Consider the following 25,472-nt stretch of genomic DNA (forward strand, 5'->3'; position numbering starts at 1 on the left):
AAAGTTAAACTATTACAAGGGTGTCGTAATTTCCCCGGTGTGGGATCAATTAAGTTTTATCTTATCTTAAAACGTGAGCATTTATTCACTGTGAGTAACAACCAAACCAACAACTATCCAGTTCATACATCAATAATATTTGCAACTTGCACTGGTGCTCCATGGTAGCAAAATGCAACTTAATGGTCACTGTCTGTAACCCCACAGATACAAACACACAGGTCTGCTCACACAGAGTGGTGTGGATGGAGGGTGAAGTGTGTGTGATATATCACTTTTGTGCTGCTGGCTTTAAAAAATTACTTGATATTTCATACTCAATTTTCACAATATAGTCATTTTATAATCCCACATGGAACTAGCCACGATACATTTAGTTAAGATATATCGCCCATTGCTAAGGCAGAATTTATACTTCTACGATGAATCGACGCCGTAGCTCGATGACGGCCTAGAGCCTACGCCATAGCCTGTCGTGCACCTCCCCAGAAATGTAACTACATGTTGTAGCGAAGCAGAGCTCCTGTCTATTTTTGAAAGCTGAAACCATTTCCCTCAGTGGAAACAAAGCTTTTATTTACATTTATTTCAGAGATAAGAAACAATAAATTGTGAAGACAATGAAGCCTCCACAAAAATAGCATGTTAAGTCTTGTGTGTAATTTTTTTATACCTCGGTATTTATCCTGGTTTCATACAAGCAGAAGAAATCTCCGCTCGTTGCTAGGCTAATATATACAATGTAAAATGCCTCAGGCTTGTATTAATAACGTTAGCATGTTGTATTTGTTTGGAAAACGCGTTTAGTATGACAGTTGTTTTGTCAGTGAACCTTGTGAGATGTAATGGAGCCAAATTACGTACCGTTACCTTTGTTAAATGTTGCTGTTGTTCCTGGATTTATATGAGAAGAAGAAAAGATTGCTAGCTGCCAGGCTAATTTATACAATGTAAAATGCCATAGGCTTGTGCTAATAACATTAGCATGTTGTATTTGGGGGGAAACTGTGTCCAGATAAAGACAAGTGCTTTGTCTGTGAATGCTGCGAGTTATAGAGAAGCGGATTTTTGTACTTGTGTTTGAAATTGTCTCTATTAAGCCATGTTTAATGTGCGTTTAATGTGTGATTGTGTTTTGAATCAACTAAACTTTACAACACTTCACAGAAACCCCGTAACTGCACAGTGACACTGACACAACACCACACAAGTATAAATGCTCACAACGGCGTAAATGACGTGTGTATGCTACTGCGTAGGGTCTGCCACACGCTTAATACAGAGCACCCATTCATACTTTGCCTGCAGGAAAAAAATGGCTCAAAAGGATGAAATGATTTCTCGTGACTCTAGGTGGCCCCTGACCTTGATGAGGATCTTCCTTTTGAGCTGGTTGGGTGAGGGCAGGCCATCTGCAGCGATATCCACCGCCTTGGTCAGCAGCATGTCTCCAAACACCTTCTTAAAGTAAGTGGCCATGTTCCTCTGCTGCACAATACTACAGTGGTCCTCGATGGACAAGATGATGGGATAGCTGTAGGAGGACCACAGGTTAGAATTTAGAGGTTGAGCTGCAACTTCACAGGGATCCATTCTTTTTTTGTGTTTACATGTGATTTCCTCACACACACAACAACAGACACTGTAATGATGTCCCTGCAGCCTGTCCACATTCCTTCTTCTGATATTTCTCAATGAGCATGCTCTTTGTCATCTCTTACTATGTCATCATCTCACCGCCACTGACGGCTGTTAAAAGAAATGGAGTGGGTTGCACTCATGGAGACTCACTCGGATGTGACAAAGGCATGCTCTTTGATGGTGGTCAAGACATCGCAAAACTTGATTTTTGTCGTGAGGGTGTGTCCGTGGTAGATGACTGGCATTCCATCTGGACCATCCCAGCAGTCCACTGAAAATAAAAAACACTTTGTCATCTACTATGCTACATACAACAGAAGAATGGAAATTACTACAGAGGAGTTTTAGGCCCTGTAAACTTGCAGACAAGATTACATCATATTTGTTTACTTTTTTGAGGCAAAGCGACCCTTTACCCTACAATAAGCCAGTCCTATTCATAGAAACCTGCTTGACAAGGGTTTTGTGTAAAGGCCATATACAGGGCTGTTATGTAACAACAAGTGTGTGTGTGTGTGTGTGTGTGTGTGGGCAAGGGTGTGGCAGCTGCATTTAAAGTAGAACTGTAAGGGATAAGAAGCAAGGGGAAGACAGTTAATTACGAGGTTGGATGTCAAGTGGTGATGGTTTACTGTACGTGGTGATGATTTACTGTACATGGGTGAAGCTGTAGCATGTATTATGAGTGTGTTTACCCACGTTCAATACAGCGGCAGCCCATCCTCAGACAGCGAGCGTACGCCTCCAGGGACGACTCACTGGAAAACTGGTCTCCCGTCAGGTAGCTAAAAATAAGCACGTAACGTCAACGTACGCACACAAAAACACACTGACATCTAACCAGTCTTACAAAAAGGATTCACACGCCAGGGACTGCACCACACACACAGACACAAACACACTTTCTATGGTGGTAGCACACACACATTGATACTGCTATATCAAAAGGGCTCTCTTTCTTTTGTTGACTGGAGTAAACACTTCTTACTCATTCAGTCGGTCAATTCAAACCTAATCAAAGCAACATGGGAAGTTTTCATTCCGCTGCTCCAATGAGTATTGTTTCACATCTAGCACAGAAGGTTATCATTTGAACTGCCTTTCACACACTTTTCAATGGGAGGAAAAATACATTTTCCTGCAAAATACACGCTTGGGTCTCATTCTGGAACGTGATTGTTGAATAATACACTTTTATCTGATGTATGAAGTCAGTTCAAAAGCCCTCTTTGGTTAAGAGGTTTTAGGAGAGGGCGCCAGACTCCAGTGTTCCCAAGGCCTAATTACAAGTGGCTGAACTTGACCGAAGCATGACATAATGAAATGTGTGCATGAAAGCTCTGGGGCTCTGTCCTTACGTGTTGTGCGAAGAAGAGATCCAGTAGTGGGACAGGGGGTTGTTCATGTTGTCAGGACACACCTGGTCCAGGGAGGAATCCCAGATGGTGTTCTCTTTGGAGAACAGGTATGTAAGATACTATACAGGAGAGAGGAGAGCAGTGAGAATGAGGCTGAATTCAAATGTGTGGACTTTATTAATGTGTTTACTAGAAGTTCGCAAGTGACTAGGGCTGTCCAATGCCACAACTCATCAATCTGTAAAGGCCTCAGGCAAACTTTCTTCAGACTTCCAGAGAATTAGAGTACAGACTTCACTCTGACGACTTCCCCTATTCAAAAATGTAGATGTGTGTTCCTGTGCCAAGATCTGATCAAGCCTAGGACCATACAGATCATCAAGTCTGCACCAAACAAATTTTAAATTAACAATTTTGTGCCATATTTACGATTGACAAGGTGTCTCCTGTTTAGGGATGTTCCTAACGACTAATTTCCCTGCAATTTAAACAGCAGTTTAAACTTAGACTAGTCTAAAAGTAAGAAAACACACAACAGTCCACAATTTAAATATAGTTTGTAAACAGAGTTTTACACCTGCTTGTGCAAAACAACACCAGAAACATATACCATTTTTTAACGCTTGGAAAAGAAGCCAACTTGTGGGCACACTTTTAAGTTACACTATGCAGGAATCGTTGTCTACAGTTTGTAAATGGTATCGCTATTGAAGTAAAAGCCAACCCAAAATTCACTCCACTTGGCGTTTCACCTTGTTATATTTGTGCTTTTTCGGGGCTGTGCCCGCGATTTACATCTGTCCCACGGACGATAGGCCTACACACTTATAAACAGCGCCTGGACAAAGATCAGCCAGGTAAATAGCCTACACGATGCCTCAGATGAAACCTGCCCCCGCACTCTTGAAAGCCGGCACAAGAGCAGCGCCCCGCACCCGACCTCACATTTTGCAGGCGGTTAAAGACGTGGCATGTGTACGGCCCCTAATTTCCAGGGCTGGTACCTGCAGTTATTCCACAGGCTAGTTAATAACATGTCGGGCAGGAAATCCAAAGTGTGGGATCATTTTGAGAAGGTGAAGGACGGACCCAAGGTGATATGTAAACTCATCTTCATTGGTCGACTACAAACATAACGTATCATCTGAAACATGTCAGTAGCTACATGCCCATTAGCCACTTAGCACAATCATTACTGCTTTGCCCACAGCGTCATTAACAGGTGGCTCGCTCAGTGTGTGACGTGCACTTGTAGATAAAATATAGGCCTATATTAATGAAGACTCATTAGTACGGTTTTGTATTTCTCTGTAATGTAGCACAGTGTTAACAATGTTACTGATACTATTCTCTCTCACACCTTCAACTCAAACTATTGTGTTGCCCCGCCCAAAATATATCATTTAATAATTATATCAATTAATTAAATCAATATTGTAAACATGTGGGCAACTAGTCGACTAATGGCCCTAAAATGATGACTAGTCCCAGGAACTGCTCTGCGCCCAGGAACATCTCCTACATAGTAAAATATGAAGAAAATACAGGCCGAGGGCAGGGTAACTGCAGATAAATACACTAAGGCAGCCAGCAGTTCTGTTACGCACCTCACCCTGTACTCTGACCTTTAATAGACTTCCCAGAGTGGGTCAACAACAATAATTATTCCTCTTTTAATACCTTAAGGTGTTATTCTTAGTATGACCAATGTACGCCTGCTAACTTACGCAACATTACCTACAGCACAGAAAGACAGTACCAACTCCTGCAGGGTGGCTCGCACCAGCTTCCTCTTCTCTTTAGTCGATCATAGCTTTATGGTGACCACAGAAAGCATCCCTCGCTTTCTGCAGAACGCTCATGCAGCGCCACAGTCAATAACCTTTTTCTATCTGTGTGGGAGGAGGTGCTTTAGGCCGAGATCATGGCTATCCATGTCAATTTCTGAGCATCTCCCACCCACGCCTACAACACAGTGTGTGTGTGTGGGGGGGGGGCATCGGAAAACATAACTTGCAAAAAATACGTTTACATTTTTTTTTCCATTAGTGAGCAAAACCCCAGAAAAATACGTGAAGAGAATTGAGAAAAAAGGGGGGAAGCGGGAGAGGCGGTGAGTGTGTGTACCTCGTCTTGGTGGAAATAAGGCTGCTCCACTTCTCTCAGGGGGTCTTTCAGGTAGCTGAACATGAACTCCTGAACTTTGTTGTCTGTGGCCCACATTTCCTGGATTCAGATATAAACACAGATGTACCGGAGCATTCAAACGAAACAAATCTGCAATAAACTGCATATCAAACGACACAGCGGAGATATTACCTTTTGAGACTCAAGGAGGAAGCCCTTGAATTCGTCAAGGGAGATCCTCTGTTCTGGTCTGTCAATGAACCTGGCAGAAAAAGCAATGGTTCGCTTCAGTAAACATACATGTGTGACGCTGCGGAGAGACTCACTATGCATGTGTGCGTTTTGACCCACCTCTGTAAAAATGGGATCTCCATCTGAAAGAATGAACAAAAAACAGAAATTTCGGTTAATTAATCAAAGTGCTGTGCTTTCAGTGTGTATAGTACTAGTCATGTAGGGGGGCTGGGTGGTTAGTTGTGGTGAGCACTGAGGTCATCCATTTAATCCAACCCCAGCCAGCCTGCCTGCCTCCTCATTCGTGTGAGTGTGTCCTAATGGCCTCCACCAGAGGGGTTTGGTGGGTTTTTAACTGGTCTGTATTGATCTCGCAGCCATTTGAGAACAGACAGATGGGGGAGGAAGGGTGCCTTGGCAGGGCATCAGATGGGGGATGAAAGTGCCGGGACAGAACTATCTGCGGATACATGGAATGACTGCACTTACGTTTTTCTGGGCATCAAACATGAGGCTGCGATAGAGCTGCGCAAACTGGCTGAAGGACACGTCTCCATTCCTCAGCTCTGAGTCCTGCAAAACAAGCGGAGAAATGAGAGGGAGGACTAAAAGGACCGTTAACAGTGAAACTCATAAATCTTGCCTCTAATAACACCATATCGAAAGGGAAGTGGGCAGGGAGATGGAGTGGGAAGGGGGCTTGTGGTAAGTAGAAGGAGGTTACCGGAAGTTTCTCTCGGAGGAACCTCATGTTGGGCACCCTGTAGTTGACCTGGCTCAGCATGCTCTTCAGATCTTTACAGGATATCCTAAACACATTACACAAATCAACAGGGTTTGCTGAGAAATCCAACACAAACACGAGCACGCACGTACAGCAACACTTCTAATAAGGTGCAGTAATATCTGCAGACAAAACTGAAACCTTGCAAACACACGCCCCTCGTGCTCTGCTGAGTCTTTCTCGGCTTCGTTTTTACTACGCAGCCTGGAATTTTTTGGGCCAGAGGAGACAATAACCCTGCAGCGTAACAAAGGCTTGCTCTTTCGCCAGGGATGTAACAGACAAACATCGCCGTACATCTCCTCCATCCTCTGCAGTCTGTTTCCTGCTGCAGGAAGAGGTGCTGGTGTGCGGCTGAGAGGTTAGTTCCTTCGCTGCACCTCAACAAAGCTCTCTCACAGACACCTTGTAGCTAGTCTACTTGTTCAAGATGTTACACTGGAGAAAGGACACACACACAACTGGTGCACCAGACAATTGAGTTATCTCCAATTGCACCTATTTCCTGTGAGGCTGATCTGATTAACTGTGGAGTTTAAATCTTTTAACGGAGCAGACTTACCTGTCTTCTCTGTTGCGATCAACGGCGTAGAACTGCTTACGTAACCATCTGAAAAATAAAAATAAAAAGCGTTTCACACAAAAAAATGACCTATGAGAGCTTCAGCTGTGGATGTGACATGGAGCTACATGTCTACCTCTCTATCTGGAGCGGTGTCGGAGACTTCAGTGTGTCGGCCACAAGCCAGTTTAACCCCTTCACCCACATGGTCATCTCCTCGTCCGACGTTGCTGTGAAAAAAAAAATGAACACGTGACTGACTCTTGACAAATATTTTCAGATTTTCTTTTCTCTTTATTCTCATGAAAAGATTTTGTTTTTCTCTATGAGGATAGGGCCGAAGGATATGTAGTGTTGCATAGGGCTGCAACTACAGATCGCGCGCGCACACACACACACACACACACACACACACAACCTCAAAAACACTTGTCACTATTTAATGGATACCTCCCTATGACAGTTTGTTCATGAGTTATGACAGGGGACGTGGCAAGATGATATGTATATATGCCTACATCTGTGCGTGCGTCTCTCCATAAAGTTTGGTCATGTTGTCTGAATCCTTTAGAAGCTGTGCTCCTTTTTTGTCCTAGCCTTCTCCTACTTCCCCCACTTTGTGTTCATTCCAAATGGCACCTTTACATACACACACACTTGGTTTCAATGCCAAATTCCAGCCTCCTAGGGCAAAAACTGTGACCACCAAAGGTTGGAGAAACTTTTGAACTACCAACCAACCGACAAGAGCGAGCAACACAGCTGCTGGTCACACCAAATAATAAAAAATGGCCAGGGTGATGCCTTCAATTACCGTAAAAGTTAAATTGGGGCCTATATTTGGGACAGGCGTCTATATGAGACAGGCCTTTAATTCCTTTCACACAAAACTGTTGCTCAGCAAAGATCAAGAAATATAATCAAATTGTTTATTTGAACCAGTGTGAATATTACTTGTGTAAAAATGAGGCTTCACATAATATATCAATTATGAATCATTCATTTGATCTAGCTCCAACAGACAGTGCATTAGAGAGACGGAGTTAGGGCACGCGGCATACCGACACAACCCTACTTTATCCTGTTAAAACAATACTCACAACTTGGATTCATTTTTATTAAAAAACACTTTTGCTTCTTTTGATCTGAGGACACTTATGGACTAAAGAAATATGAATAACTTGCAGAGTAACCGAGGAATGGGCACATAATTTGAGGTAGCCAACAACCCAGTTTTATACATCTGAAGACCTTCTATAAATAAAAAAATGAACCACTTGGCAACCAGACCAGGCGTCTAACTGAGACAGGCGTATATTTGTCAGAATGTGTAGCTCCTTCATCAACTTCTGAACTCTCAACCAAACCGGATGTATTAACTCATGAACACAAGTCCCACCAATACAAAAAGCAACAAGTAATAACCACAAAAAGAGTTCAAACAAAACATCAGTCGTACAAAGTTTAAACTGAAGGACGGTAGCAGAACAGGATGGTAATGTGAAATACTGGTATAACTTCCTGAAGGGGTAAAAGCCTGTGTTGGTGTCTGTGCGTGCGTACCTGCCAGACTGAGTGATTTAAGGCGAAACTCGGTGCCATACAGGATGACGAAGCAGTAAGCCTGGTCCAGCCTCGTTGCCGAGTCCTCCACATAACGCTCAAAGTCCCGTGACTTCTGTCCCGGACGGATCTCCTTGATCTCTCGAACGTCAACTGGAGAGACACACACACACACAATAGTTAGCAAAACAGAGCCACAGTTTCCTGCACATACAAAGATGTTCAGAGAGGAGATGGGCAGCATGGCTGAATTCAAAGTAATCATAGCAGGAATCATTTCTGGCACCTCTATATGTCACAATAAGCAAAATCCAGTGTAAAATGATTAAAACGATGCTCACTAAACATCATTTTTGCTAAACAAGAACACTTTACAAACATTTTCCATATCAAATTCACAACTTTTACAGACTCAAAACGTCTCTGTTGATTTTTCAGGCCACATCTGTTATGTGCGTATGAAAAGCTAGATGTCTCTTTTATAAATAAAGGGTTTTAAAGTCCAATTGTTGATATGAATGTCCTGATTTTATTACCATATAACTGCCAGGAGATTGTGGCAAAAGTACTGTAGCTTATATGGTGCAGCTCAGAGGTAAAGCGGTTCGTCCATTAATCAGACGTTCGATCCCTGGCTCCTCCAGTCCGCATGTCGAAGTATCCTTGAGCAAGAACCCCAAATTGTGTGTTAAAAAAGGTGGCACCAGTGTGTGTAAATGTGACTCGTAGTGTAAAAAGCGCTTTGAGTGGTCAGCTGACTAGAAAGGCGCTATACAAGTCCATTTAGTCCAGGTCCATTTACCATTTACCAACAATCTACTAACACCCACTCCTCTTCCTGCCCCTGGACCACATATCCTGTGCCTCTAACACCAAACCCAGACATGATCACCTCTGCCCAAAGAGGAGCTAACTGGAGCTGCCTATACTCGTATTATTTTCCCTTAACATACTAAATAAATCATATTATTGTATTGTTCCCCTTATGTTTTAGTCTCATATAAATAAGAGCTGAAAATGAGTTGAAAAAAGATAAATAATTTCATTGTTTCTTCGCTGTGTTCATGGAAATGACGATGAATGCAGCCGTGAAGGTTTTTTAACTTTTCTGATAACTTTGTGATGTTATGTGCATATGCAATTCAAAGTTATTAACACATTTCTTTCAAACCAATATAGCTGCAATATTCAGATTTGTTACAGCTAAGGCACTTGAGGCAGAGTGTGACATACAGGTGTAGAAGCAGCTCTTAAGACGAGTGTGAGTTCAGCTGCACGCCGTGCTTCTTGCCTTGCTTTCGATTGCGTCAAGCTCGCTGTGGCTCTCACACAATGGTAAACATTTTGGCTACACCGGCTGCCTGTCTCTAAACACCAAGAAAAACACTCTGCTTTTCTTTCTCTAGAAATTCTGAATTTTATATTTTGGAAAACAGACCAGGGGCGACAATCTGAAAACACAAATAGTTTTACATACGCTCTTTTCTTTTTTTCGTTCTTACCCAGACATGGAAATGACTTGGATCAAATTCCATTGCTTAATAATTTCCTCTACACATATCTTATGAGATTTAATTGCCTCTAACACTAACCTTGCAGCATAGAGACCAACACACAGCACGTATTGATATTTTAAGTCCCCCCGACCACATAAAACAGTGAAACTGAGGCCACGACCTAAACCACATACAGGTATAGCACTTCAAGTGAAGACACACTGTGGACAGATCTACTTAGAGATGAATTTCAAATGAAGACGATGACAAAGTTACTGCCCAAAATTAACCCGTTTGAATTTAACCACTGAAATCAACCAAAACCACCAATTACTAATGTCAAAATGGGAGATAGCGAGCCAGTCGCACAAACTAGTTTGTGGTGGGACTGCTTGGGTCTGTGCAATAGAGATTTTGAACACATCGCAGAAATAGTTGAATTTGTGTGACTCTCAGACTGCTTGTAATGGTTTTAATCATTCACAGTACAAAATATACAAGTGACATGCCACTAAACAACCCTGCACACTGAGCTCACATCTAACCTTTATACACTGAATATCTTCTAATTTCCCTGCAATGGACTGATTAAAAAAAGTGCTGCATGGGTTTGTACACAAAACTGCTTCATCATTTATCTTTAGGAATGATGCTATTGGAAAAAGACCAGGTACAATTCCGTCTTGACTCCGCTAATAGGCACTCAGAAACTTTACGAGAGTGTAGGCTGTAAAGCAGCTCAACGGGTTCCTATCAGCGTTGTATCAGTAGCAGTTTAAGACCTACAGCAGGGACTCTCCTACTAAACACACACACTTCTTTCAGCTCCCGCTCCTCTTCCTGCCCCCGAACCACACATCCTGTGCTTTTGTCGCCTACACACCACATCTGTGCTTGCGTATAGGTGAGCATGTGCATTTTCTTTCTCGAGCATTAAAAAAAGAAAGAGTCTTCTCACGCAGAATTTCGCAGAGCTGAGTGCTCTAATCATACATCATATTTCAGTTTACTTCACCCCGGGCCAGAAGTCTTCTGCTGAGAGTGAGGCGGCTCTGACAGGCCGATCTGGTTGACACTTTTAGTCATTTGAGTCAAAATATTTGGAGCCTGCCTCAGAAAGATGCAGGAAATAAAGAGATAGCCAGAGGTGTAACCTTACCGAAGGAGATGAGAGGAGGTATCCTGCAACACACTCCCACGCTTCCTCCAGTGCCCCGTCCTGCCTGCCACACTGTTTCCACCGCTGCTCAGCAGAGCTGGGTTTCACTTCACAATATCTCAGTACTACTGGCTGTACAATACCTGAGTTCTCATTAACAAAGACAATACTTTTTTACACCTTACTCTTTCTACAAAACTGTTTTATTTTTTTCAGTTACTAAACATCTAATCACAAGCACCACACAAGCACTCTGCCCAACAAAATGCTGTCTAAAGTTAATTGTCAAGTTGAATCTTTATTTAGGCCTCAGTAAACATCCTCTGACGCCACCTATCTAAACTCCTGTTTCAAGGATGACTTGAAAAGCTCGCTTGCGCTTCAGCTCATAAACTCTGTCTTTACCTGTCACTATATTCTCACCAGGGGACAGTTCATGTGCAACTGAGATGAAAGAGGAACGAAATGCCACACTCCCTAGTTACTTCCATCATCAGCTGCAGAAAAAATGACATTGGGCAAGTGTGCTGCTAGATTTACGCCCCAGGCATTTGGACAATCCTTATCATTGAGCCCCGATACCTTTTGGGCTTTAGACTATTGGTCAGACAAAACAACTGATGTCACCTTGTGCTGTGATGATGATGATTTTCTGTCATTCTATAGACTAAATAGGTTGATTAATCACAGAATAATCAAAAATAATAGCCCAATACAGTCTAAAATTTGCCAAATTTTGACTGACGTAGCAACTGTCTGATCACAGAATAAGTTAATAAGATTAGCACGCACTTACTTAGTCACCTATAGTTTGTACAACATACAGACAAGAAAGAGGTTTGATCAAAACCCAACTCGAAAGTCACTCAGTCCAGTCTAAAAGCCCTCTTCCTCTTCAGTTGTTAGATGCACTACAACAAAGTGCATTAGTGGTGTGTTGTAGAGGAAGGAAAACTAGGACTGCACAATGTTGACGAATAATAAAGTGGCAATGATTTTGCTGGATACTGCAACTGTGATATGAATTTCATTCAACGCTGCAACAGTGAGTCGATTAACTGACAAGTCGACAGACAGAAAATTTATCAACTATTGTGATGGGAAAAATAAACTTCAGGCACTCGTAACTCGGAACAAATGCATTTGAATTAAGTTAAAAAGCCTTTAATTAAAAAACATGGCTGCTAAATTTTGATAATCGATCAAATGTTTATTCTTTTTAAGCCAAAAAGTCCAAGAAAATTGCTGGTTAAAGCATTTCAGATGTGATAATTTGCTGCTTTTCTTTGTCATATCTGTTTGCAAACTGAATATTTACTTCATTTGGACAAAACAAGCACTGTGAATACTTGGTCTTTGAAAAAAAAATACCTAGCACCTGTCACTACTTTTTGACATTTTAAAAACACAGCACTCAAGGAAACAGATTAACTGATTAATAAATAATGATAATAATAGACAGCTGCAGCCGTAATGACATTTCATGTTTGACCACAGAATATATAAGACGCTATGCTGTGACTGTGACTGAGCGTGACAATGTTTCAGTGTGCACTCACATGTCAGCTGATCCATATCAGCTCCTCTGATATTATGTCGGATAAAGTTAAGCAGAGGACTTTCCCCCTGACAAATAAGTGTCACACATGGACATTGTTCCCCTTTCCGACGCACTGCCAATGGAGCAAGTTAACTGTGGAGCTGCGCTTGTTTTCCAGTGACAACCTGATCTTTGCAACAGTGTTTTCACACAGACATCAACAATCTAAAAAGCAGATTCTGACTGTGCGACGTGTCGCTGCCTGCGGGCTACAGTCCCGCTAATTTGTTGATGTATTTCTCATGAACAAACTGGGCTGACAGCCAAGTGTGTGAGCTAGAAATGACATCAGACGTTTGAGGTGAAAAATCATGTGCGTGTCTTTTGTGGAAGGTATGGAAAAAGCAGGTCAGAGAGATGACAACCTCCGATGTGACAATTCCATCCACATATACGTTACTGAAAAGACTGCAAAAACGACCTGAAGATTTCTCCTGTATCCTGCTTCTTAAATGTGAATATTTTTACATTTCTTAACTCCTCTATGACAGTTAACTGAATATCTTTGGGTTACGGACAAAAAAAGACAATTAAGAATGCCATCTTGTGCTTCAGGAAACACTGATCGACATTTATGTCCATTTTTTGAAATTTTATGCAACCCTGATTCCAAAAAAGCTGGGACGCTGTGTAAAACATACCTTAAAACAGAATGCAATGGGTTGAATAAGTATTCAACGTGCCATTTTTTAAAAATTTAACATATTTCCAATGCAGCTATTAACGTGAAATTTAAACTACACATTGGTACTAACACAAAAAAACTAAGCCAATATCGAAACTGTAACATTTAAATACGTAAAATTGACAGGAGATAAAGTGGAATTCCACAGGAAAAAAGTAAAACGCCAGCTGAAATCTATCCAACACTTGTAGAAGCCTCTGTTTGCAATACCAGCTTCAAGACGCTTCCCGTATGAAGAAACTAATGTCTCGCAGCGTTCAAATGTTCGGCCCATTCTTCCACACAGACAGTCTTTAGATCCTGAAGATTTTGGGGGGCCCACTTGTGAATCTTGATAAAGAAATTTCACTTTTAATTCTTCAAAGATTAGTGTCCTCAGTTCCTCAACGCATACTGAGTGTCGTTAAAATAAACGCTGATGTTACACAGTGGTAGACGTGCCCCTGTCCCAAATTTTGTGGAACGTTTTGCAGGCATCACACTCAAAATGAGTGCATACATAGAAAAAAACAATAGTTTGAATATTCATTCCCCGTTCTTTGCACTATGCTCAAATTAATATAATTTATGATACATATAATTAATATAATAATCTGCCGACTTTTGTCTAAATGAATCATTAAGTCTATAAAATGTTAGCTAGTGGGGTAATATTTCAACCCCAGCTTCCCAGAGTTCAAGGTGACAGCTTCACATGTTTTGTTTTGGGCAATGAACAGTCCAAAGCCCAAAGACTGAGCCATCAATCAACAAATCAATTAATCAACTACTTGTCTGATTATAATAATAACAATGATGCCATAAATCATCAGAGCTATCACCAATAAGAGTTAGGATACGTATGTGCACTGTCCTACTGCAACTTGAGCAGATCTATTCTGCAGAAGTCGCAGCACGCCGTCATCAATCAAAGCCGTGTGAAAAAAATCTTTTGTCTGAAATCAAGTGTTAGGTGTCACAGTTGTTTGTTAACTAAATGGTTAACTTGGTCCTGCAGGGGAAGCTCAGTGTGAGCGTGACCGACAGAGCGCCAAGTGTGACCCGAAAATGTGGACTGAGCTCTGATTCAGTGGTTATCAGAGAGGTCTTGTGGACACATGAACACAGAGCCACATTCAGACTCATGATGTGTGAATCATTATTTACCACGGACGTGTGTATTGTACTGTGTGCAGAGAGGTGTGCTACATTAGGTGCTCAACACATTACACATGCTTGTCACACCACTGTGAAAGTACACAACAACGACTTATTATATAAAATAAAAACAAGAGTAGTGATGTTCCATGTTTCTGCAATATTTTGTGCAGTGCTACATGATCTAAGGCTCTGCGGATCTCACCAAACGTTTCCCATGTCTGGTTTAAGACGTGCTGTATAAACTTTTCGGTCACAGTGAATGTCATTTATCAATAGATGTATGTAGCCAGACCAATTTTTGGCTGATATTGGTATTTGGGGAGGATACAGAAAGTGAGTATTAGTGAGTAGTACTGGTATCTTAAAGTGATACCAGTACCAATAGAGTACTTCATTTGATAACTTTTTCTACTTCATTCGATGCCCGTCATGTGAATGGAACCGTTCAGTTGCAAAAAATGCCACCAGACACCACAGACGTGTACTATAGTCATACTTTCGAACTTTTTGGTGGCATCCTGGCACGCTGAACTAACTCCACGCTCGACATCACCACACCACACACTGTATTGGTTGTAGCTGCTGCTGTAATGGGCCAATCACAGATTAAATTTAAAAATGCTTGCAATGATTGGGTGCAAGATCTTTCTAGATTTGGATATAAAAAGGATTTAATACAGGTATTTTTTGACTAGAGAAAAGTTTGGATACTACTTGGCATTCTGTTATTTCACTTGATACGTTAAGGTGTTGGGTACCAGCCCTACTGCGTGGGGCATTTTACAGAAGAAAAATTAACTTGTCAGTGCTCTTGGATGGACTAACTGTCACGGCAACATTGTTTATAAATGACCTCAAACTTAATTTGGCATTTCTGGACTGCAATGTCTTTCAATCGACCGATATATACACCAATACTAGGGATGGGGATCCCCAGAGGATCTACAACACAAAATTATCACGACACTAAAGTCACGAAACAATAGTATTGCGATTTTAAATATGATGCGATATGCTTAATATTGTGATAAAATACACTGTGATTTATTACCTTTTTTTAAACTGTAAATTATGTCCCCCAAAGGAAAACATTGTCAACATCTGTTTTATCAAATAAGATAAAGTGTTGTATTTGTATTTGTCATATTATATAATGTAAAACAATACTTAGCACCGTTTGACGATACAATACTGCCACATAAAAATGTCGCGATACTATGCTGCATCGATCCCCACCCCCCAACCCGTACCAATACCAATATATAGGTGAAGGAATCTATTATTTGTCGATATACTGACCTGGCTGATTTATCAGTCTAGCTCTAGTGATTGTATGTTTTCTGGAAATTCAATTTAGCAACAGCACTAACATGATCCTTACACTAAGTCAGGCCAGTTTCACCTGTAACACACCTCATGCTACTTTCAATTCCTTTCCTGCATTAACAAATAATGAAATGAAACTGATGTACAACTCTCGTGCAAACCACCATGAAGAAGTCCTGCTCATTGGTTGGCATCATTGCCTAATACACCAAGCCATAATAAAGGGATAGCTACCTCGGTGCTGTCAGGTCCATCAGTGAAATCAGCTGCTATAGTCTAGGCTAAGACTGTAAACACGAGAGGATCTGTCATTGGGTTGGGCTCCAAGGACCAAGATGGGAGGGTTCACTAACCAAAGTTAAATCATAGCTTGAAAGTGTAAGGGCCCTGACAAACCAAGCCGAATGTCGGCTGTCGGTCAATATCGAGCTGTCAGTGAGCTTTTTGATCACCCTAGCTTTTGCAGCATGTCCTGCACTTGTCCTTGTCGGCTTTTTTCCACCATGCATGTTGAATCGACGTCAGAGATGGCAGAGCCCCGGGAAACAATCGTGAGGAACACGAACAAACGACAAAAATTGTGAGCTCTTCAGCAGAAACAGTTCGTAATTGTGTTATTGTTCATTAGCGCACAGTAAATATCATTTGTTCTTTCAACATCGGGTTGTGTTGTTGATGCGCTAACTAGCTACCTAGCATCTCTAATCCATCCTGTCCATCCTCTGGTTTCCAATTTTGAATGGAAAATAAAGACTACTGCTGCCTGCTGTTATTGAGAGTTATTTCCTCTTAACACAGGAGCAAAACGTACAGCTAGTTGGCCGTTGGCTGTAGTCGTCAGGTGTTCAAGTGCGACTCGTTCGCCTTTGTTGCCACTAGCACTTTCATGTCAGTTTGGTGTGTCTGGGCCTTAATGAAAGCTCATTCATTAAAAAAAAATAACCTAGAACAGGCTCTTTAAGTACAGTTTGCATCAAAGCCCATCAGTTACTCTGTTTCCTCTGACATGACAATAATCAGTAGGTTTACATGCACAGCTTAATCGAGCTATGCTCAAAATTCGATTTTGGCGTCTAATCGGACTTCTGTCTTTGTCCCAGTTTACAAGCAACTGAGAAAATCAAATTACTGACGGGAACGTGTCCTCCTCCTCCCCAACACTAGGTGGCGATATGCGTCGTTTCAGCGGGTTAATACGGCCCCCTTTCCGGTTGACCTATTACGTCACTTAATAATAAACAACTGGAGTCAGGCGGCAGACCGGCATTTTCGAACAACAGCAAGATGGATAATCGTACAGCTTTGTTCATCTCGTACGTAATGTACGCGTTACTGATTGTTCAGCTAAGGTGCACGCTATCCCTCGTGGTCATGGTGATTTCGAGAGGCAGACAAGAATGGTGTATGCTGTTGGAGGGCTACAACAATAGCATGTCTTGTCTGTTCCGGGGTCATATGCCAGCGCGGGGGTGTGGAGCATGCGCACATGCATTGTCTAGTTTAACTCCGATTACGGGGTATACCTGCCGGAGAAAATCGAATTCCAATCGTATTATCGGGGTGTCTTAATCGGAGTTGGAGAACTCCGATATTAGTCGGAGTAACGCATTTACATGCACTTCAGGTGTCCAGTTATAGTCGGATTAAGGCAATAATTCGTTTTTTTCAAGTGTCATGTAAACGTACTGAATGTCGCAAACTGATGTGACACAGTCAAACATGATGCAAGTGTCGCCTTGTTATCAGTAACATACTAAAGTTGGCAAGATCATTTGTGATACTCTAGAGGTTTACTGAGTGAACTATATGTGATGTTTCGCAATAGCGTCTCCAGCATCAAAATAAACTCTGTACCAGTGTTGTCACGATAACTGGAATAATATCAGTGTTCAATGCCATGGGGGAACCAACATTAAGGGCATACAATTAAAAGTGTATTAAAAGATAAATATAACATGGTTAAAACATGACTGGTCTTTTCTTAGTAGCAGAGAACAGCTAAATGACTGCAGTTAACATTAACAGTCAGAAAGGAGCAAGAAAGCGAGGCTCGTATGGCCATATCAATACTGCGGAAAACGAGTACTGAAACCATTTCAAATATTCAGAACTGATATGTATCGATAAATTGATATGTTTGACAACACTACAAAACACTCGTGAGCCTAAAATAGAGTTGTTTCTTTGCTTGAAAAGGCTGTGATTGCCTTCAGGTTTCCAAAACCTTATTTTTATAACGTGCCCTGCTTACACTTCTAAGCAGTAGGTTACCGCCATTTCTTTTGCAAGACCACATCCTGCTCTGTCAAGGCAGACCTATATCGTATTGCATCACATTATAATATACATCTGGTTCACGTGCACAAAACAAGCACCTTCATAGAAAAGATCACAAAAACAAAAATCTATCTGGGAGAGACAACGTGCCAAATACACTTCGATTAGCGGACAAAAAAGGTACACTTCTCAGCATTTTATATTTAGCAACAAACCAGAGTGCTGTTTCCACTGTTAATGGACATCATTCTTTCACTGCCATTGATAAGGGGTAAATACAGCGGGTCAAAATGTTCCCAAATGATCACACGCTTCCAGTAAAACCCCTCATATTCTATTCCTGTACATTAATGAGCCGCTTAGGCCAATTTCACCTCTCTAGGAGTATCAAGTGGCAGCTATGAGCTCATGTGTGAGCAGAGAAGATGATACTGTTGTGTTTAAAAAAAAAAAAAAACTAAGCCTACCATCTTTTTTTTGTGCTCTTTTTTGCTGCATCCGGAGCAGAGTGCAGCTGTGCACAAGGCATCCTGCTACCCGAGAGACAGACGACTTTACGACTCACTGAAGGCCTGCGTGTCCTCAGTTAGACATGCTGTTTTGTTGAAGATTAACCTGAATGTCAGCTTCCTGCTAAATTACAGTATATTCGTATTAAGGCAACAAAAATGTTCCAGGAAGGGGAACTTTCTTCTTGTTCTTGACCCATGGATTTGTACCTGAGATGTGATTTATATATTGCCGGACAACAATAGTTGTTACTTTAATATCCACCGAGACTCGCAACTGCTTTGTCAAAATTTTTCATGATGCTACAAAATTTTAAAAAAAGGGCTTTTCGGTAAATCAAGTCTCCGAATTATGAACAACAAAAAACATAAGAACAAACCAAATCCTACCCATTCTGGAGAGACAGAACTCAAGCTTTCAGGAACTGATCAGAGATGAAATTAATGAATGTTATATTGATATTGAGAGATGCGACTTGGATTTTCTTTTTCGTAACATTATAATAAAGCTTGCATGTTTTCTCTTGTGGTCTTGGAGGCACAGATAATAAAAATGTTGTTATGTTTATCTGTGTAAAATGAACAATCAACCTGTTTCACTTTATTTTCTACTGATTTCCTTGCATGTAAATCCAATATTGATGCATTTGGTCAATGACATCTTGATAATTAGTTTCACCAAGCCCTACGACTTACATTTTTTAGGAGTCTGGAAGTGACGTCTTCAGTCCTAACTGATGTTACCCACAATACCATCATGCCATTAGTGCCTACTGAGTCTTTTAAGAGCCATTCAAGCAGCTCACAACACTTTGCAGTGTTCATATTTCTGCGTGTATGCAAACCAACCAGTTCTGACATGACACCTTTACATTTACAACCAGCACTTAGGAGCATCACTACCTGTTTGTGTGTATGTTTGTGTCTGCAAGCTACTCACTCTCTCCCTCTATTTTGTCCGTGCCACGAGTCCAGATAATAGTCCTGGTCTCCAGCTTGACTTGAAATGTCCGTCTCTCCGGCCGCTGGGACTTCTTGGAATAAAACAGTGTCAGTACTGTCCCCAGCTCCAGGTCTCGGTACAGGTTATTCATCTCCGTGTCGTTGTCCATCCACGGAACAGGTCCATTGGAAAAGAAGCCCGAGGTCCCAGCCATGTTCACTTCCCCCGTTTGTTGTCCGTTTCCTCTCAGAACAATCTGCTCAGTCCAGACTTAGACAGGGATACCTACGGCAGGAGAAGAGGGGGGGGGCCCATGAAACAACAACTCACAGAGGACTTTTAGTGTGTCTGTACTGTACGCACATTTTGCAGCAGTGAAGAGTCGGTGCTGTCAGGTAGCACACGTTTTAAATCATGCTGGAAAGTTTACCTTACATACGCAGCACATGTTTAAATACACAGAAGAAAACAATTTTTTTTTCAGCATCCACAATCTCTTTTGATTAATCTCATTTTCTGGATTAAATACACATTTTTTTACATTAAAAAACATTTGTACACTTAAGTAGTAGGAGTATTTTCAAAAAGCCTGAAATATACCCATTTATTAAATCATATTTAACTAAAACCCATTGTGTTTGGGCATCTTACAGATTCAATTCCAACAAAAAAGTGAGCAACAACAATATTTTTGACACATTTCACATTTCCTACCAGGGATAAAATACTGTAATCTGTGACACAATTAAAAAACTATACAATGCAGAAACTAAAATACGTGTGTTTTGCAATTTTTTTACACAAATTTTAACTGATTTCACGTTTTCTACATGATGGTACCTACTAAGTACGTAAATAATGTGGTTGTAAAACAGCATTTACATAATATATAAAGTAGCATTGATCTCCTGAATTATTTTTAAATGAAAAAAAAAAAACAGACATATTTTATGTTGGTATAGAAAATATATAATTTCAACATGTTATATCATGCATGATAGTATTGATTTTTCTGTATGGGTAAGGTTACTCTCTGTATTAGGTGACACAGGACACTGTTAAATCCCAACAGGCACAGAATTATGATTTATAATTAACAGTGTTGTAAATAAATGACAACTGCAGCCTGGCAAGGAGGCAGAATACGTGTTGATGAAGCTAATCAGGCAAAATAACTTTCTCTTTACCTCCAATGTGGCAGCGGGGAGGTTCAGCCTGATTGAGACTCTTTAAACCACCAACAGGCCTGTAACCTGCTGCAGTCAGTCCCACAGGAAAACAAAGTTTCCTTTGGAAACAGGAGGCATTACATTATTAGGAATACAAGTGGTGGCGAATGGCAGCAGAGTGGGATAACAAGAAACGTCTGGCTATTTTCACAGCGTGGAAACGGGGCCGGTGTGTGTGCTAACATTTGGCTGGGCCAAGAGGGAGAATCACGGCTAGTTTCACTCCTGAGGACAGCTCAGGTAGCAGCAGATACAATGCCCCCTTTTCTCCCCTTTCTTGTCGTCTCACCGTGCGGAGAAAATTCAAGTGGAAAACAACACGTCGCAGGGACTGCCGTGCTGTGCTTGTACCTACCGCCGCAATCTCGGCCCGACCGCACATCTCCAACGGCTGAGGCTGCTCCTGTCTCTGCTCCTCTCCTCTGGCGCTCCCGTCGGTTTTCTCCTTCTCCTTTTCCCCCCACACCCCGGTTTTCCGTGATTAAATCATGGCTGGGCCCTGGAAAAGCGCTGCGGTCCCGACGACAACAATCCCCGTTTCCTCTTCTACCCTCCGGCCGTCCATAGAGAGAGGTAGGCAGACAGCGAGGACCGTGGCAAGACTACGCAAGTTTGTCTGCTCTCAGATCCAGCTAGTGCAGGCCCTTCCCCCCCAGCCGACCACCAGCCCTATCAACCGGGCCGGCGTCAAAAACCACACTTCCGCTGCGGATTTTCACAATAAAAGTCTTTTTTGACTTTATTAGCAATTTTACAACACACTAAAGTGTCCTCTTGGGAGCCAAAACGTGCGCTAAAGTGCCCTCTTGAGAGCCAAAATGCACACTAAAGTGCCCTCCTGGGAGCCAAAACGCACACTAAAGTGCCCTCTTGGGAGCCAAAACGCGCGCTAAAGTGCCCTCTTGAGAGCCAAAATGCGCACTAAAGTGCCCTCCTGGGAGCCAAAACGCACGCTAAAGTGCCCTCTTGAGAGCCAAAATGCGCACTAAAGTGCCCTCCTGGGAGCCAAAACGCGTGCTAAAGTGCCCTCTTGGCAGCCAAAATGCCCTCCTGGGAGCCAAAACACGCACTAAAGTGCCCTCTTGGCAGCCAAAGTGCCCTCCTGGGTGTATATATATAAACATACATATAGATAAAAAAAAATATATCTAAAAAAAGTAAGGCACTAAATTGAATGGCTGTACACACAACTATTTACAATATATTCACAGTATAATATAAATATGGGATATTGCACAGGATCTTAGCAGTGATGATTTAAACAGTGTTATGCAGCAGACATGACAGTGCTGCATTACATCAGATGTTGCTGTTAAAGGGTTCTTCTTTTGTTGTTCATTGCCTTATTCATATGGTTTTTTTTAAAGAAACCAAGCCAATTTGCTCCGGTTTCAAAGAGTTAAGATCCTCTGCTAGCATGTAAAGTTTCATCGCATTCTTTTTCTCCATATGTTTCAGTGATGAAAAGTAATGACACATTTGTTTATGAGAAATTTGGTTTAGGTTTCATGAATCTGTTTTGATGTATAAAAAAAAAGCTTTCCAAGAATGACAGTTGAGTTGTTTGCCAGGTTGTGTAACAGATCTTTCACAGGTAAACCAAACAAAACTTTTTCCTTTGTTAGATTAGAGAAAATACAATCAATAATGAAAATCATCCCAAAAGGCATGAGCAAAATTCCATTCATAAAATTCACAATAAAAGTTGTTTCAAGGAACTTGTGGAACTGTGTTTTGGAGGAGAGGCAGTGGTCTGGAGACTGGGCTGACATGGCTGGTACTATATCCAAAGTGTGGCCCGGGAACCAACTGTGGCCTGCCGCCTGATTTCAGACGGCCTCAGCTTGTTGTTCTCAATATTCTCCTGAGACCTCAGCTTCTGTCTGTTGTTAATGTCTCCGAGCTGTTTGGGATCAGTCGGACCTGATGAGTGTAATAAGGAAACATTGTCCTTGAACAGGAAGTAGTTTTCCGAAAAAAATGATGTCCTCATATGAGGACGTTGGGCTTATTTTTAATAGTCACAATGTGTAATAAAGTACGAAACTGTTTATTTCAATATCTGAATGTCTTGTAAAATAAAAATTACAAATAATGAAACTAATCTGAAAGTCTGTGATTTGTTCATTTAGAAACTCCACATCAATTTTCTTTGCTCCATACACCAAGCAAGGAGTATCCTTTTGTCTGTAGAGACAGTCTGAGCATAATGAAGCCCCAATGTCCTCAAATTAGTACTTCCTAATTAACAGCGTCTTATCTTGTTACTGCTGCTAAAACTGGTCACACGTGTATGACATATCAAATTACAAATATTATTAATCATAGACACACTAGTTTCAGCCATAACATCTGATCAGGTCTTGGACCTTGTTCCTTTTGTGTCGGGATTGGCTGCAGACTTGCAAACCTGAAAACTTGCAAACTTGGCAGAGTTCCCTCTGTGGGGTGGCTGGGCTCAGCCTTAGAGATAGGATGAGGAGCTCAGACATCCTGAGGGAGCTCGGAGTAGAGCCATGCTCCTTTGCCTTGAAAGGGGTCAATTGAGGTGGTTCGGGCATCTGATCAGGATGCCTCCTGATCACCTCCCACTGAAGGTGTTTTGGGCACGTGCCACTGGTAGGAGGCCCGGGGGCAGACCCAGAAGACACTGGAGGGATTACATATGTCATCTGGCCTGGGAATGCCTTGGGGTCCCCCAGGAGGAGCTGGAAAGCGTTTCTGACAAGAGGGAAGTCTAGGGTGCTTTGCTCGGCCTGTTGGCCCCACGACCCCGGATAAGCGGATGAAAATGGATGCATGACAGCGCACTGTGGATGTTTATACCAGTTTGGACTTTACTGTTTCACTACAAGTGATTAGCCTTTATTTAGAATACTTTCATAATAAATTATAAGGAATGGTAAATCCTCGTAAATGATGGAAGTTTTTGAAATGTAAAAGGTTACAGATAGTAAATCTGTTCAAAATTAAATAAATAATGCACCTATTTTAATTACTTCATCACAGTAATCTAAGTTATTTTGTTTGATGCCTTATCATTACTTTTCTAACAACTGGGCAATAAAGCTGAAGCTTTTTCGGAAATAGGCTATGCCATAAGGAGACATTTCTGCACAGTGAAAAGATGTAAAGCAGCAGAATGTCCAGTAACTTCTACATATAAACTGTTTACAGAAACAAATAGACTTGGATGTAATCCCTTTGTTTGGGCCTTTTGTTTAGTAATTGTACTTTAATTACATTTTACCTGTCACTAGAAATTTTGCTTTTTTCTTGGGCAGTTTTATGTTAACATTTTCATTTTGTAATTCTCTCTCATTTGATCACTGCACCAGACTTTGCACAAAATTTGCTGAATCTCAACAGTGATGGCTAGTTGGCTATTCTTGAATCTCCTTAGTGAGGATAGTTATTGCTTCCAAATCCAAAGAAGAAAAAGTCTTGGAGGAAAATAGAGAATTTCGTACTGAGTGGACAGATTTGTTTGCTGTCACTACTAACGCTGCAAAGTTTAAGTATCAAATAATCAGAACTTGCCCACTGCAGAGTAGGGGTGTAACGATACATCGATCCACATCGATACATCAATTCATTGATTAACGATCCGATTATATCGATGCAAAATGAAACATCGATCCATATCGTCATCTTAAGGATACACATTTATTTTGAAATTGTGTGTCATCATTTCTGGGCAAGCGCGCCTCCACTCAAACAACAAACAGAGCTCAGAAATAAAATGGTCAAATCATATTCTAGTTGTTTTTGTGAGTTGATGTAAATGATTGTGTGATTGTGGGCATATGATATTGCGTCATATCGATCGCAGACTCCTGAATCGAATCGAATCAAAATCGTATCGTGACAGACTTTGTGATATCGGCAAACATCGTATCGTCATCCAAACAAATCGATATAACATCGTATCCTGATGAAGCTGGTGATTTACACCCCTACTGCAGAGTAGCTACTTTGTTGTGAAACATATTAATGAAAGCTCATTTAGACCTGTTAAGAATGTTTATAGGCTAATTTAGATTAAATAGGCTGTGTTGCATTATTTTTTATTTTTTTTGGCCAAGAATGGCTCTTTTGATAGTGAAGGTTGCTGAGACCTGGACTAGACTATCATTTCACTGAAAAAAAAAAAAAAAAATCCCTTGATATTAATTTGTCAACACCACCATTAGACTTAATGAGATAACAGGCACTGATCTACACAGTAAAAGGGTGAGAGATAATTTGCTCCTCACATGAAGTTATGGAATTTTTGCATTCTCATTTATGAATAAAAACCCTGCCATGAATAGGCCGACATTATTTATGCATTTTGTTCTTCTCAAAACAAAAAAAAGAAAGGTTTTGGTACTTATTTAATCTTCACCTTTAATTTTCGCTACTTCAAAGTTTAACTCCTTTTGCTGTGTGTGCCCTGATATCCCACATCCAAAAACTTTCTGCCTTTATTTGGACACAATTACGGTACTTCCGGTAACGTCGTGTGTCTCGCGTAAGCTTGACGCAGCTCATGCCTCCAGTAGGAGCGCCTGTTATCGGCCTCTTAAAGAAGCAGACCTTCTTCTGACACCGTACCTCATAATTAGCTGTCTCAATATAACATTTGTGAAGTGTCCAGGTAACTTTTTGATCCTTCTGTGTAATGTGTCTTTGAGAATTCATCATAATTAGGACAAAATAAAAGTGAACATAGGGAATAATATTGGAAAAAAAGAAGGTTTTTGAGACACATCACTGGGAATTGGACTATGACCCCTGACTTGGACAATGCTGATTACATCTTAAAAAGGATCATGTGTCTCTTTGTATCCTGAGACC

The 25,472-nt window shown here is 41.2% G+C and overlaps 1 protein-coding gene across 1 annotated transcript in view; it reads right to left on the minus strand.

The window, feature by feature from the left end:
• The window catches only part of plcg1 (phospholipase C, gamma 1), a 38,536-nt gene extending 17,285 nt beyond the window's left edge, over window positions 1-21,251 (minus strand). The window contains exons 1-14 of the mRNA XM_033629993.2: window positions 20,989-21,251; window positions 19,402-19,689; window positions 8,270-8,422; window positions 6,843-6,936; window positions 6,707-6,754; window positions 6,085-6,169; window positions 5,850-5,933; window positions 5,478-5,500; window positions 5,319-5,388; window positions 5,127-5,225; window positions 3,000-3,118; window positions 2,341-2,426; window positions 1,792-1,912; window positions 1,366-1,534 (exon numbers count right to left, since the gene is read on the minus strand). Coding sequence (XP_033485884.1) covers window positions 1,366-1,534; window positions 1,792-1,912; window positions 2,341-2,426; window positions 3,000-3,118; window positions 5,127-5,225; window positions 5,319-5,388; window positions 5,478-5,500; window positions 5,850-5,933; window positions 6,085-6,169; window positions 6,707-6,754; window positions 6,843-6,936; window positions 8,270-8,422; window positions 19,402-19,618 — 1,368 coding nt within the window. The 5' untranslated portion in view covers window positions 19,619-19,689; window positions 20,989-21,251. The remainder of the gene's footprint in view (window positions 1-1,365; window positions 1,535-1,791; window positions 1,913-2,340; window positions 2,427-2,999; window positions 3,119-5,126; window positions 5,226-5,318; window positions 5,389-5,477; window positions 5,501-5,849; window positions 5,934-6,084; window positions 6,170-6,706; window positions 6,755-6,842; window positions 6,937-8,269; window positions 8,423-19,401; window positions 19,690-20,988) is intronic.
• Window positions 21,252-25,472: the final 4,221 nt, after the last annotated feature.

Source organism: Epinephelus lanceolatus, chromosome 8, assembly GCF_041903045.1.
Source record: "Epinephelus lanceolatus isolate andai-2023 chromosome 8, ASM4190304v1, whole genome shotgun sequence".
Lineage (NCBI taxonomy): Eukaryota > Metazoa > Chordata > Actinopteri > Perciformes > Serranidae > Epinephelus > Epinephelus lanceolatus.